The 14,300-nt window shown below is 45.3% G+C and overlaps 1 protein-coding gene across 13 annotated transcripts in view; it reads left to right on the top strand.

Annotated features, from left to right (window-relative positions):
• STAB2 (stabilin 2) overlaps positions 1-14,300 on the top strand; it is a 153,061-nt gene that overhangs the window by 38,833 nt on the left and 99,928 nt on the right. For 12 of the 13 annotated variants that reach the window (XR_014784265.1, XR_014784266.1, XM_084809611.1 and 9 more), the window contains 7 exons: positions 868-950; positions 3,051-3,200; positions 5,841-5,984; positions 7,560-7,622; positions 7,719-7,838; positions 9,430-9,483; positions 12,062-12,142. Coding sequence is in view for 11 of the 13 variants with exons in the window: in XM_084809611.1 (XP_084665737.1) it covers positions 868-950; positions 3,051-3,200; positions 5,841-5,984; positions 7,560-7,622; positions 7,719-7,838; positions 9,430-9,483; positions 12,062-12,142 (695 nt within the window). In the remaining 2 variants the exon portion in view is untranslated. The remainder of the gene's footprint in view (positions 1-867; positions 951-3,050; positions 3,201-5,840; positions 5,985-7,559; positions 7,623-7,718; positions 7,839-9,429; positions 9,484-12,061; positions 12,143-14,300) is intronic. The other variant, XM_084809613.1, reaches the window with a different exon arrangement.

The raw sequence follows: 14,300 nt of genomic DNA on the forward strand, positions 1-14,300 counted from the left end.
TCTGCAGGTTCAGAAAGCTGGATTTTCATATTTCCTCATAATGATGTCCCCCCTTTTTTAAAAAAAAAGAATACAAGCTCTTTAGGAAATATTATCAAATCAAATAACAGCCTGGCTCTCAAAGGCTATGGTTTCTGGAGGTGACTAATTGGAATGCTCACTTTTGCTTGCACTCTGCTCAGCAACGCAAGCATTCTGCTCACTGTAATCTCCTTGTCTCTGCATATTGCCTTCAATGTTCATCCCTAAGAATCCTTCAACTGTGCCTGCACAGCCCAAGGAGTTTTCATTATTTGAGGCTTGTGGGGGAGATTCCCCCCCCAAAAAAAAAACCAAATTCACAATATTTGCTGCATTCCTCACTAGTAAAATCAGTATTGTTTATGCTCTATCCAGTTCTCTGAATGGAGAAGTTCATTGCTTCCTCAGGTTCAGGAAGTTCTGTCCCGAACCTGAGGAATTCCAGAATTCCTCAATTCCAGAAGTTCATTGCTTCCTCGGGTTCAGTTTCTTTCGGAAGGAAGTCACCGGAAGCTCATCGATGTTTTGTAATATTTGTTAGTAGTATTTACTAACAGAGGAGTGCTTTTCAAGGAATAACAGCAATGTTTATTTTTCCTTCTCACATCTTTAAAACACATTGTGAACAGTGGAGAAAATGGTCAAATATCCAGATGGTGGAAGCAAGGGGGGGATGACTCATGTACCCATAGGACTCTTGTCATTTATTACTAACGATTGGTAGCATAACAATACATCAATTAAAGCTGTCTCAGTGTATTTTATGCTTTTTAAAATATATATATAAAACTCTTGCATAGTATTCATATTTCTCTTTTGTTTCCTTTTCCTTTCTTTCCTCTTAAGAAAGTGCCTACGAATGGCCACTGAACAGCTTGGGACCATTTACAGTTCTTGTTCCAACAGATAAAGGGTTCAAAGGAATCAATGTAAGTGCAGTGTTCAGAAATGGTGTGATATTTTTAAATAACAATAAAGTAGATGATTGCTTCGTTCTGCAAAAAATATGGCATAGTATTTTAAGCTTTATACATGTCGTCGAAAAGAAAGACCATTCTCTTTTGGCTCTGCAGGGTAACAGGTACTTGACTGATTCAGCATGGGCCTTAATTGCTATAGCTAAACCAAAGTATTTTGCCAAACTAGCAACACACTCTCTGCATGGGGCCACCTCTGTCTTTGGAAATTGCACTTATTCAAGAATGCAGCAGCAAGAATGCTGGTGGGCAGTCACTTACACAGGTGTGGGCAACAAGTGGCCCTCCAGATGTTTGGCCTCCAGCTCTCATGATCCCTTGCCATTGGTTATACTGGCTTGGGATGATGGGAATTGCGGGCCAAAGCATCTGGAGGGCCACAAGTTGCCAACCCCTGACTTACAGGACCATATTATATGTGTTGTGCAAAGGGAACACTGGTGGCCTGTTTGTTTCCAGACACAGTTCAAAGTGTTGGTGTTTACCTTTGTTGGTGCTTACCTTTAAAGCCCTAAATGGCTTAGGACCAGGATATCATATGGCAGGGGTAGGTGACCTGGTGAGCAACTCCCCCTGACCATTGGTCATGTTGGCTGGGGCTGATTGGTAGTTGTAGTTCAAAACATCTGAAGGACACCTGGTTGTTTGTCTCTGTCTACCTTCTCCCTTACCAGCATGTCCACATCCTACGAGAGGCCCTTCTCTATGTCCTGTCTGTGGTGGAGGCTCTGCTGATGGGGACAAGGGAAAGGGCCTTCACTGTGGCCAAAAGTTGTCCCCTTCACTTATGGTCATTTTGCTGTATGGGCAAGGTCTCCATTGTGGTGCCCACGGACACCTCTCTTGGCTCCCGCAAGGCTCCCTGCCCTCCTGATTTCATTTTATTTCTTAAGATTTATTTATTAATTATTTTAACTGGCATGTTGCAAAGCAAACTGCTGCCCTCCAGCACCATCTTAATTTGGGTTCAAACACATAGTTGTATGCTTTGGAGTTCAGACCCCACCTCTGCCTTGTTCTTGGACAAGTTACTTTTATTCTAGTCTCACCAGTATGCCTTCTGGGAAATGAGTGTTTTGTGACCAGCCATGGCCACCATGGCAGCCATTTTATGAATGGGCACACCCCCATGCCAGCCATTTTGTGAGAGCACCCATGACGCTTTCTCAAAACAAAAATGTTGGGAACCCCTATTGTATGGCAAAACCTTCCTATTTAGACAGGTGTCTATTTATCAGATAAGTAAGTTTTTATCTGATGCCTCTGTTTAGGATGGGGTGGATTTTATTGTATTTGCTGGTTGGGTTTAATTGTTGTTATCCACCCTAAGTGTACGCACCATAAGGGAAGGATATACTTTTTCATCTAAATAAATAATCCATTGTGAGGGAATCTCATTTCCTCAGTAGCAACCACAATATTTTGTTGTTGGGGAAACACAATTTTCTACCTATATTAAGCTTCTATCTCTCCTGCAATTGTGGTAGGTATTGTGGGGGTGCAAGCATCACAAATATCTATTGGTAAGTGCCAATGACATCACAGGTCACCTGCAGTACATTCCTTCCCACCCCATCCCTCCAATATTATGATTTTTTCTAAATAATTTTTTAAAAATCATTTCTAATTTTTACTGTTTTAGAACTGAGTACTCCCTCCTCTACCACTCAAGCAGGACCACTGATATCATCTGTTTCAGTTTTGGATCACAGCCTTGGCATACATCATCAATGGAAGGATGCTTCCAAAAATGCTTCCTTGGGACTCCTCTTCTGCCAGTGACCCCCTTCTATTTGGTGGAACATGTTACTTTTTTAATTTTCTGGCTTTCTCTGCCTATTTTACAATGCTTTTCCCCACTGCAATTCCTAAGGAAAGAGGTCTTCAAATAGCATTCTCTCCCCTTAAAAAATCACAGTTTCTCCAAATGCAGTTTCTTTTCCCTCCCTCTCATCTTTTTGATGGTGCCTTCCCCACATTACTGAGAATTTTCTGCATCAAAAGCCTGCTGCAACACGATATCCTATTTACTTCATTTTGTTAACCTTCCAGATTAAAGACCTTCTTTCTAATAAAGACACTGCCCAATATTTTGTGAAGCTCCACATGTTTGCTGGACAGCTAGACCTGAATGGACTGAATCATACCAGTACAGTTTATACTCTGACTGGCAAGCCAGCAGAGGTATTAAGTGATGAAAAGGTAAGATAAGATTTTTAACTCTATTATTACAGCATTACTACCAAGGGCAAAAGCAAGACTATTTGGTTTGGCAGAGTTTTCGATGCTTGTATGACTTGTTTTCTTGGCTGATTGCTCTTGTTTCTAAAGTTGCACTTTAACTTTTTATTGTAGTTTGGCTACATGGATGTGGTGGTGAAAGCAGGGTATACATCTAATAATTGTGCCCCATTTTTCTACCACTAAGAGTGCAATCCTATTGGGATCCCCATCAGCCTCCAAACTCTGAGCCTGACAGGCACCCAACGCAGAGCGGGAGGTGCAGTGGAGGCGATCTTCACCTCCGTGCTCCCCCCACTCTGCATTTTAGCTAGGCCCCCTCACCTAGCTGAGGTGTCGGGGAGGGGGGAGGAAAGGGGCTGCGGATGGCTGGGGGATAGCTCGTGTACCCACTTCCCCAGTCTCCTCCCCGCCCACAGAACCACCCCCTTTCCATCCCCTCTAAGGTTGCAGTTGTGAGCTTGGAGAGGCAGACTGCATGGTTCTGTCCATGCCTGCTGCAAGGGGAACTGGGAGGGGAACTTGGACTCCTTGGTCTGTGGCTGGAGCGCTGTCTCCGCCTTCAGACCCAGGAATCCGAGATATCCTATGGCCCCCAGACTCTGTCTAGGGGCTGTAGGATTGCTCCCTAGGCCTCCCAAAGCAGCTTGCAACAAGCATTAATACAACAACAATAAAACCCTGGTAAGAGACAGATTCATTGAAAACAATAAAAATGCAAAAGGAGAAGCTAGCAACATTTTGTAAGTCAGCTGAAGCTGGTCCCTGAGCTCCCACAGATACTCATTTTTCTGCATCAATTTGTGTCCTATCAATGAGATGTCTTCCAATATCAAAAGCAATGATATTGCAGTACTCTATGCAAGGCAAACAGTGGACAGGACAGCGGAGAGGCTATCGAACAGGGGTGTTGAACCATTTTCAGCCAGAGGGCCAAATTCCATTTTGGAGAAGCTCTTGACCACCTTCCAGCAGTAGGCGCAGCTGAAAGCAAAGGTGGTGGGACTGAAATACCCAGAATGCTAGTATATTTTTAGCATAAAGTCCTTACTGCCAAAACTAAGCCTTGGGAGAGGCATTTGAACCACTTCGCATATGTGGGGGGGGGGGATGCAGAAAAGCTAGGAATGACCCAAATGACCAGTGGCCAGGGAAGGGGGTGTGGCTCTCTGGGGAACCCCAAATTTGGCCCCCAGGCCTGAGGTTTTGCACCCATGCCCTAGAACTACTGCCATGACACAAAATCATGGCATTGCATTGGTACAGACCTCCAGGAGGTGCTGTCGACACTGTCACTCCGTGTGATGCAGATGCAGGGCTGGGTCCGAGTTGAGGGGGCCCTGGGCAAAGTTTCTTCTGGTGGGCCCCCTCCTTTATCAGTGGGCTTACCTGGCTGCAGTGGAAGCACTCTAAGTAGTGCTGGGAAGTTCTGTCTAGTCCCCTTTTAAGTTTCGAAACATGTCCCACAGAAGCACTAGGTTGGGAATATTGTGGGAACTGAAATGGGTGGCTAAAGTAGATCCACACACACAGAGCGCTGGGACAGAAAAAAAGGGGGGCAGGGCAGGTATCATCAGTGGGGCCTGTCAAGGAGCAGGACCCCTGGCAGCTGTCTAAGGATGCCAGGTGCAACCTTGTGCAAACGTGGATATGGGCAGAGGGGGAGCAAGTCACAGGACAGGGCAGCTGCTACACTAAATGCAGTCCTGTTCTCATCGATGTGATGCTGCAGGGTAACGTTTTGATGACAAACCTGGGTTTTAATTCAGAAACCACAAATGCCAAGTTGCAAGATCCAGAGTTAAGCAGACCACAGGGGGGTGGGGAAGGCGGTTGATTGGGCGAAGGATGCCAACTAGTCTGCAATGGTGCCAATCCAGGTACAACATCAAACCTTTCATCGTACCTTCTAGATTGGACTGCCAATGGTCATGCACAGCAGATAAGACTTAAGGCTATGCTGGGTCTAAAGTCATTTGTAGCCCTTTGTATGCAGTTGGGTAAGAGCCAAACAATATGTGACATTATTCACATGTTTAGATCTGCAGTGCAAGTTTATTATTGTTATTTTCATAAATACCCAGGGAAGAAAGTCGAGCCAGATTGAGACCATGTCATGGGGAAAGGGATTAACTCTTTGCCCCCTACTGCAGTCCCAATCTGGATAACACCGCCCCCCTACCCAATGCCTGCTATTTGCATGGAGGTGATCTCCCATTCATTCCAGTGGAGGCTTTTTCCATTCATTCGGATGGAGGTTCTTTCCATACACTCGTATTCATTCCAGTGGAGGTTTTTCCTACATACACCCTATACCACTGTCCTGATCCAGTGTGCCACCTCCTCTCACCATGCTGGCTATTTCTGAAAGAAAAATATTGCACTCAAGGCAAGGACAAACCATGTGAATAATGCCACAATTACAGTCATAAAATATTAGGCTCCCTTAGTGGCTTTGATGGGTATTGCAGACAGTATATTGACTACAGATTGTACTTCTATTATACAATTTATATAACAGTTCATTTTTTGCGATGATGATGTAACCATACATGCATTATTCAACGAAGTATTTCATATTCATTCTCTGGGTCCTTTTAGGACAATCTGTTAAGAATTAGAATACAGGAAGGTAAGAAGAAAGGGGAAATTTTACAAGGAGATATTGTTGCCTCCAATGGAATTGTGCACATTATCGACAAAGCCCTGGACAACATGGAACCCATCTTTGCAAGTGATAAAGAGGTGAGGCCAAGTACAGCCAGGGTTTAAAACTACAGTTCTGAATTAATTTAAATACTACTTGTGATAGATGCCTATTACTGTGCAAGAAAGTAAGAGAATAATTGTATAAAATACAATTATAAATCAACTAAGTGCTCAGATGGTTTTTCATGTGTAATCTCAGTAATACTTAAAACAACTTAGGCCAATTATTATCTCTGGGGAGTTCAGGCTAAATGATAATGATTTGCCTACAGCTGCTTGGTCATGTCGCCAGACCTTATCTAGCTTTCATCATTCATGGGGCTGCCATAATTCCAAGTGAGGTTTCAAAGGAAGGAATGGAAAATCTGCTATTTAAATATGCAATGTGTGAAGAAGTATTTCCTTTTTTTCTGTCCTGAATCTCCCACCATTCAGCTTCATTGATGACCCTGAGATCTAGCATTATGAGACAGGAAGAAAAACTTCTCCATATCCACTTTCTCCACACCATACATAATTTTATACATTTGTCATGTCACCCTTTACTCAACTTTTATCTAAGCTCAAGAGCCCCAAATATTATAAACTTTCTTCATAGGGGAGTTGCTACAAACCCCTTGATATTTTGCTTGCCCTTTTCTGCACCTTTTCCAGCTCTACAGTATCCTTTTTGAGGTGCAGTGACTAGAACTGTACACAGTATTCCAAGTATGGCTGCACCACAGATTTGTATAAAGCAGGGGTGCACGACCTTTTTTGGTCCCAAGGGCTACACATGCATGTATGGACACAGATGAACACACGCACACAAGCACACATACAAATACATACAAAAGTCTGGGGATTCTCTTGAGAGCACAAGCGAGGGAACCCCTTCTCTTAGCTCCAGTCTCTGATGAGAAATCAGAGATGAGGGAAGGGGTCCCCTTGCTAGCTCAGTATTTTCAACAGTGGCCAGTAGTGGTTCTCCAATGTTTCAGGGCTTCTCTACATGGGACTTATATTGTGCAATCAAGATTGGTTACTCACAGAAGCTTACGAGTCCTTTACACAATGTTGTCAACCTTCAGGACCCCTCCCACGGTTTATGTCCCTTATCCCACTTCTTAAAAGATTGGAGATCATGTGATAAGGGAAGTTAATCCGATCTATTGGCTGTGTGTAATGACAGCATTGCGTAATAATCACAGCGCCATCTACTGGCTGTAAAGTGAAACATACAGAAACATATAGAACTTCCTGAGAAACGAAGTCCTCAATTCAAACCACGTGTCCACCCATGTAAAGGAACCCATCTTCAGCCTTCAAAGAATCCAGAAGCAGAAAGTACCAGTAAGGATAAGGGATTTCAGCCTCGTGTGATGAACCTCTCAGTCTTTTCCAGCCCTATCTGGAGATACCAGGGATTGAGCCTGGGACCCTTTGCATGCAAAGCATTGTACAACCACTCAGCTATGGCTCCTCCTCCCTTTTGAGCTCAGCTGAACTGTGGTTCATGTAAAGCCATGCAAAGGTCTCTACATGCACTTTAAGACTAATATACCCAGATCTACTATTATCTCCGTGGCTTTTAATACTCAGAGTAACACAAATCTATTTGTGCCTTCTTAGAGATCGATAATGGCAGTGCTTCAAGACAAAGGAAGATTCAGTAGATTCAGGTCCATGGTAGAGGTAAGGCTTAAACAAATAAAACAATTGCAGATAATGCTTTTAAAAGTTACACTTAAACAACTGTGTGTTCCCACTCCCCAATTCTTTTTAAAATAGAACACTGCTCTGGAGCCTGTGTTAGATATACATCCTGGACCTAATACAATTTTCATTCCAACCAATGATGCTTTGGAAAACTTAAAAGATGGAGCTCTGGACTACCTGTTGTCAAGTAAGGTATAAGTCTTTAAAATAATGGATATGGGCATTCATCTTATGTTGCAGTGAAATCCACAGACATAGTCAATGGCCACTTTGGATATAGAAAATGTATGAATTGGACTCATGCTGCAATTGGCCATTTGCCTGACATCATTCTGGATCTACCCTAGCCACCCATTTCAGTCCACATCTGGGCCTTCCCTTTCCACTGGTGTAATCTGTCTGCCACAAGTTGGCATACCCAGTAAAGATATGGGTTGTCATACGGCCAAGTGATTCTATGAATTTGCCCTAGGCATGCATGCATGTAACCACACACACACACACAGGCTATATAAACTGGCTGATAGCAGCTCAGGCTTCTAGGGTTAATTTACACCAGCCTTCCCCAATCTGGTGCCCTCTGGATGTGTTGGACTTGAACTCCCATAATCCCCAGCCTGGGAATTATGGGAGTTGCAGTCCAACACATCTACACAGTGCCAGGTTAGGGAAGGCTGATTTAGCACACATGCAAGTCATTTCCTATCTAGCTGTCATGAGTGTGGCTCTAAAGATGACAGCAGGACTAAAGAAGCCAAGAAACACAAACAAAGCCATGGTAATATGGTGCCAGGTGCCTATTTAATTGCTGTGGTTTTCTAGAAAGCAATCATCTGTATTATTTTTAGAGAAGCCCTTTTTATATATAAATGGGCTTTGTTTTGCAGCAGTTTTCAAAAAGCAATTTTGTGCTCCATATTCCCCAAAAAGCCTGTCGTTTTGTTATTCATAAGGACCCTTTAACATTTGTAAATGTTCTTGGGTTGAGACACTGCTGGATCTAGGATGGATCCAAGGCCAGGTTTCGTGGGGTCGTCAGGGAAGAGGCCCTCCAGAGGGGTGGCAGTTCCCACAGCGCACACAGCCCGGCACCAAACTGAGTGAGTGGGCAGCACCTGCTGCTTCTCTTCTTCACCACTGGCAACAGCAGCAGATGAGCAACAAAGTGGGCAGGTAGGAGAAGGAAGAAGCAGCCAGAGGCCCCAGTCAATGGTGGACTCTGGCAAGAGACAGATGGAGCATAGGAGCATAGGAGCATAAGACCAAGCTGTCTTGTAATGAGTCAGACCCTGGGTCCATCTAGCCCAGTATTGTCAGCACTGACTGGCAGCGGCTCTCCAGGGTTTCAGGCAGGAGTTTTCCCACGCCCATCTGGAGATGCCAGGGATTGAACCTGGGACCTTCTGCATGCAAAGTGCGGGCTCTAGGACTGAGCTACAGCTCCTCAAATGCTAATAGTAATGGCTGATGCCAGCTCAGCGAGTCATTGAGATAGCGGTGTTTCCATAGCTCCGATTAAGTGGCAGTAAGGGGGGGTGAATTTAGGGGGGAAAGAGGCTAGGTGGGAAGGTTTAACCCCCATCCCCGACCATGCACAGTTGTCCTGAAACAGACTGGAAGGCCCTGTGCTTATACTAAAGCTTTAAAAAAAGAAGTTGGGATCGTCTCCTTGCTATGCATTTAACGTAGCGTGTAGTTTAGCCTTCCTGAGTTGGTGTCCGGAAAGCGGAAATGTTACATTATGCCTGTTCAGATAAAAGAGGCTCGTTCTTTATTTGTACAGGGTTCACGAAAGCTTCGCGAGCTAGTTCAGTATCACATTGTTTCTCATACCCAGGTTAGTGCAACTGACTTCTGTGCTACATTTGATGTATTCTTATTATTGTCAAATGTATTACCGACATTCTCTTCCCAATGAACAAAAGACACAAGGAGCCAAGAGATGAGTTCCCACACACCGATGGAATGTTTAACTTGTTTTTCTTGAAGACCAGCATACTACGGTGCATGGCAAACAGGTTTTAGAACTCACAGAGTTTCAACAACAGTTTGGGACATGGCACATGTATCTGTTCTTGAAAGAAAAAAAAACGTCAAAAATGTCACCAAGCATGCATAAGCTCTGGGACAAACCTAAATTAAGTGGTTTTGATCCTAGCCATTGGGATCCATTGGCAACTTCCCTCCCCTGCTAAATGGCAGCTTCAGTGGAGTTACTTATAATGTGGGAAGAAAGGGTTAAGTCCCACCCTCCCTGTGCTCCATGGTCCTCAACTTAATCCCCACCCCAACAGCTGCTATTTACAGTTTTTAAAAGACTTACACAATGCCAAACAGGGAGTTTCATCCCATGATGTCCCTCCGCTGACAGAAGACTCTTTGATCCCACAGAGGCTTCCATCAGAACAGAAAGGGAGGCAATTTTAAATGATTCCCCCGATGCGCCCCCAAATCTGCTCCAGGAGACTGAGAGACTCTTTGGGACAGCACAGGAGATAGCATGGAGGGGATTTCAAGGAAGACGGGAATTGGTGAAAAATTTGTGAAAATCACCCCCCTTTCTATTCTGCCGATGGAAGCCTCTGTTGGATCAAAGATCCTTCCATCAGCAGAAGGACACCATTGGATATAACCCTTATGTGTGTAACGTAACATGTAGTTTGGCCCTTTGAAGATAATCTCAAAGCAGGGGGGAAGTTCGTATGAGAATAGATGTTTCCCTTACAGTTCCCAGGTTAAGGGGGCAATCTTATGTAGGACAGAAAAAGTCCTACAACTCCCAGCATACCCCAGCTAGCATGGCTGGTTGGGGAATGCTGGGAGCTGTGGGACTTCTTCTATCTAAACATGCATAGGATTGCGCCCTAAATCAATTTAAGTATGTGATGTAGATGTGCTGTGAGCCACTATTCTTAGAAATGATGAAAGAAGCCTATGTATTATCCCTTGGCTTTAAAAGGGGCATGCGTGTGAGCATTTCATCATTGTTGATAACATTGCCATAATTAGTGTGAAGTATAAAAAGCTACCACAACAAATGCACTTCTGTTGTTCTTCTTCTTTTGCAATTTGGTGGACCATCCTAAGTGATGATGACTGCTTGTTAGACAGAGAACTCCAAGCCTTCTGTCTATCCAAAGCCCTGCTGGCAAGAGCCAGGCAGGGCGGGTGGTGGACAGAGATTTTTCCAGCCTCCCATTCCTCTGTTTCAAACATTTTCAGGTGTCTCAGCCTGTCAAGCTGACTCACCTGGCAGTGGGCGAGGACAGTGAGGAAGAGGCTTTAGGGTCCTGTGGATCATGGCCTTGCCTCCTCCCTGCCACTATCCAGCCCCATTTTCCTTCTCCCTGGGCTCTTCCAATGTGGCTGTTGCAACCACAGAAGAGCAGTCGCCATGCTGCTTTCCGCAGTGGCACCAATGGGGTGGGGAGAATGGCCCAGTCTCAGTAACTAATTGTCAGGGTGGACACTGAGCCCATAGAATCCCAGAGTAGTTCTGATTCTGAGGAAGAGCAGTCGCTCCTGGGAGAGGAGCGTGCTCCTCTTTCCCAGGGCCCACAGCTGACGGAGATTCCTCCCACCAGCATTCCAAGCTTAGATAGCAGTCCAGGGAGTGACAGAGCACGGGAAGCAGACTTGGTGGACACGTGACACCGACGCTGAGAGTGGCGCCAAATGGAGGGCGCAGAAAGTAGGCGTAGTGCCCAGTTGGCGCACAAACAACGGCTGCGCCCAGAGGATCCAAGGGAAAAGGGGAGGGACTCTCCCTAGTCCTTAAGTTCAGGGGTCTGCCAGTAATTCCCTTTCAAACAGGGACCAACTGTTCCAACTTAGGGCATAGGTATTGTGCTTTTCAGATCTAGTTGCAAACAGTTGAGTTGTTAAGTTGTAAAAGAAGAATAAGGCTTTGAAAGGAATCCCTTTGTCTGTGTCTGGACTTAGCTACTGGATTAGACTGAGACAGGCCTCCAAGGAGCCCTTGACACTAATTCATACCCAACGGCGTAGCAGTGTCTATGACCTTGGGAGGGGCGATCCACCATATCCTGTGATCCCTGAGGCACTCTCCCACAGATCATAGGATTGCTCTGCCCATCTTGAATATACCCAAGCATGCTTTTGAAACTTGTGGTGAATCTCTCCCTTCCCACTACTGAAATCTGAAATGCCTCCATAGTCACCAAATACCTTTCTGGAATCTTTATGCTCCAATAGCACAAAAGGGTCGGGGGGGGGGGCAGTCTCTTATAATGATCTGGAGCAGGGGCAAATTGGGTGCACCCTTTAGCTGCCAATGTACTTCCATGGATTCCCTTGTTGATGTTATTCACTAGTGATCTTCTATACAATAGAAGTGACGCTTATTTTAACAATTAGCTTTGTAAACATATTTAATTCTCTCTTCTTCCTTACAGCTGGAAGTTGCCAGCCTTATTTCAATAGGGCACATCAGCACTATGGCTCAACAGTTCATCTATTTTAACATCACTGATAGTGTAAGTCCAAGAAAACTCTATTCTTATTTATTATTTTTGCTCTTAATTTTTAACCAGTCAAATTACTTTGGATATGAGAAGACACATATTCCTGCTGTCCTTACTTTGCATAAGGGCATAGTTAACAGTAGATAACTCATTTTAGGGCAGTAGCAACAGGAGCACAGTGCCTCCCTAAACTATGACTGTGTCTCCATGACAATGGAAGAAGAAGGAAGGAGTGGTTTACCTGCATTTTTCAAGGAGCTGGTTTCAGTCTGGGCAGAGCTCCACGAGCAAGTGCATCACTCCATTAGGTCGCTTCACATAACATACATCTGGGTGGGTGGGGGGAGTAAATGTCATCTGACTGGCAGGGGCTGCTCAACCAATAAGAGAAGCTTCCCCCCATCCAGGGTCCCCCTCCCCACTTTCTCCTTCGATAAAGTCTTCCTCCTGTGTCAAAAATCACTCTCCTTCTCCCCCACCCCCAGAGGACTTACTTTCTTAAAACAACGATCAGTGCAGGAACTCAGTGTTCTCTCTGCTTTGAAGCTGCCGAAGCTGGGAACAATTTGTCTTTCTCTCCCCCAGCATTAGTTACTTCCATAAAACAACAATCATAAGGACACAGTGTGCTCCCTGCTCTGCTGTGATCAATCGAAGCTTTGTAGCTTCACAGCTTTGACATTAAGTCTTCTAAATGCATTATTTTGATTCATGGGAATCTCAGTAATTCTGGGAGTACATTTTGGGAATGAGCCTCATTGAGCGCAATGGGAGTTACTTCTGAGTAGACAATAATTGGTTTGCGCTGGGAAGGGACAAGAAACACAGAGGCACAGGGAAACCAGCTCCCATTTTAACCCGATGGTGCACAGGATCGCTGGAACAACGGTGTGAATTAGTTACTTCTGAAGGCAAAAAACCAAACACTGGAGAATCGCAGCTTTGGTAAAGCTCTTTACAGCCCATAGGGAATTAGTGCTTTAAAATCTGCTATTTTCATTGAGCCCCTTCATGGATCGCTGCCTTGTTGTGGTGAAGGGACTTGCGTAACTCAGTGAAGCCATAAGCTATGCCGTGCAGGGCCACCCAAGACGGACAGGTCATGGTGGAGAGTTCTGACAAAATGTGGTCCACTGGAGAAGGAAATGGCAACCCACTCCAGTATTCTTGCCAAGAAAACCTAGGGTTGGCGGAGAATTTCTCCCCGAAACTTCGGGGGGCCGAGCGCCAACGTGTTCGGCCCCCCGAACAAGTTTCGGGGAGAAATTCTCCGCACCCCCCCCCCGCACCCCGCACCCCCCCCGGGACGGGACTTACCTTTCCCGAATGACCCTCCTGGCGGCGGTTCGTTGGGTCTTCATCAGGGGCGGGGGCGGCAGCCGATCTTTCAACCGGCTGCCGCCGCCGCCATTCCAATAAAAGTAAAAAAAAAAAAAAACGCCCCCGTGATAGGCTACGTGACGATTAACGTAGCCTATCACGGCTAGATTTGCAAAGTCAGCCGTGATAGGCTATGTAAATCGTCACGTAGCCTATCACGGGTGACTTTAAAAAAAAAAAAAAGCTCGTACGGCTAATGGCAGCCCCCATAGGGAGCCGCCATTCGCGTTCCTTATTTGGTCGCTGTAGTCTACGTAAAGATTACGTAGACTACGGCGAAAATAAGGGCAACGTTATTTGCGTTGCCCTTATTTTCGCCGTAGTCTACGTAAAGATTTACGTAGACTACAGTGACCAAATAAGGAACGCGAATTTGCGTACGCGCTTATTTTATTTTTTTTAAGTCACCCGTGATAGGCTACGTGACGATTTACGTAGCCTATCACGGCTGACTTTGCAGATCTAGCCGTGATAGGCTACGTTAATCGTCACTTAGCCTATCAGAGGGGCGTTGTTTTTTTTTAACTTTTTATTTCGCGGCCGGGCGAGGCGAGGTGCCTCCCCCCCGACCTGAACTTCGGGGGGAGAGCAGCGAAGTGCCTCCCCCCCACCGCGAAAATTTGCGAGACCAGGTAAGTGGCTTTCGTGTACTCCTAAGAAAACCCCATGGAATGTATCACAAGGCTAAAAGATATGACGCCGGAAGATGAGCCCCTCAGGTCGGAAGGTGTCCAATATACTACTGGGGAAGAGCAGAGGGTATTTCCAAGTAGCACCAGAAAGAGTGAAG

This window comes from Heloderma suspectum, chromosome 7 (assembly GCF_057233095.1).
Source record: "Heloderma suspectum isolate Gila_16-S chromosome 7, 16-S_ref, whole genome shotgun sequence".
In the NCBI taxonomy this organism is placed as follows: Eukaryota; Metazoa; Chordata; class Lepidosauria; order Squamata; family Helodermatidae; genus Heloderma; species Heloderma suspectum.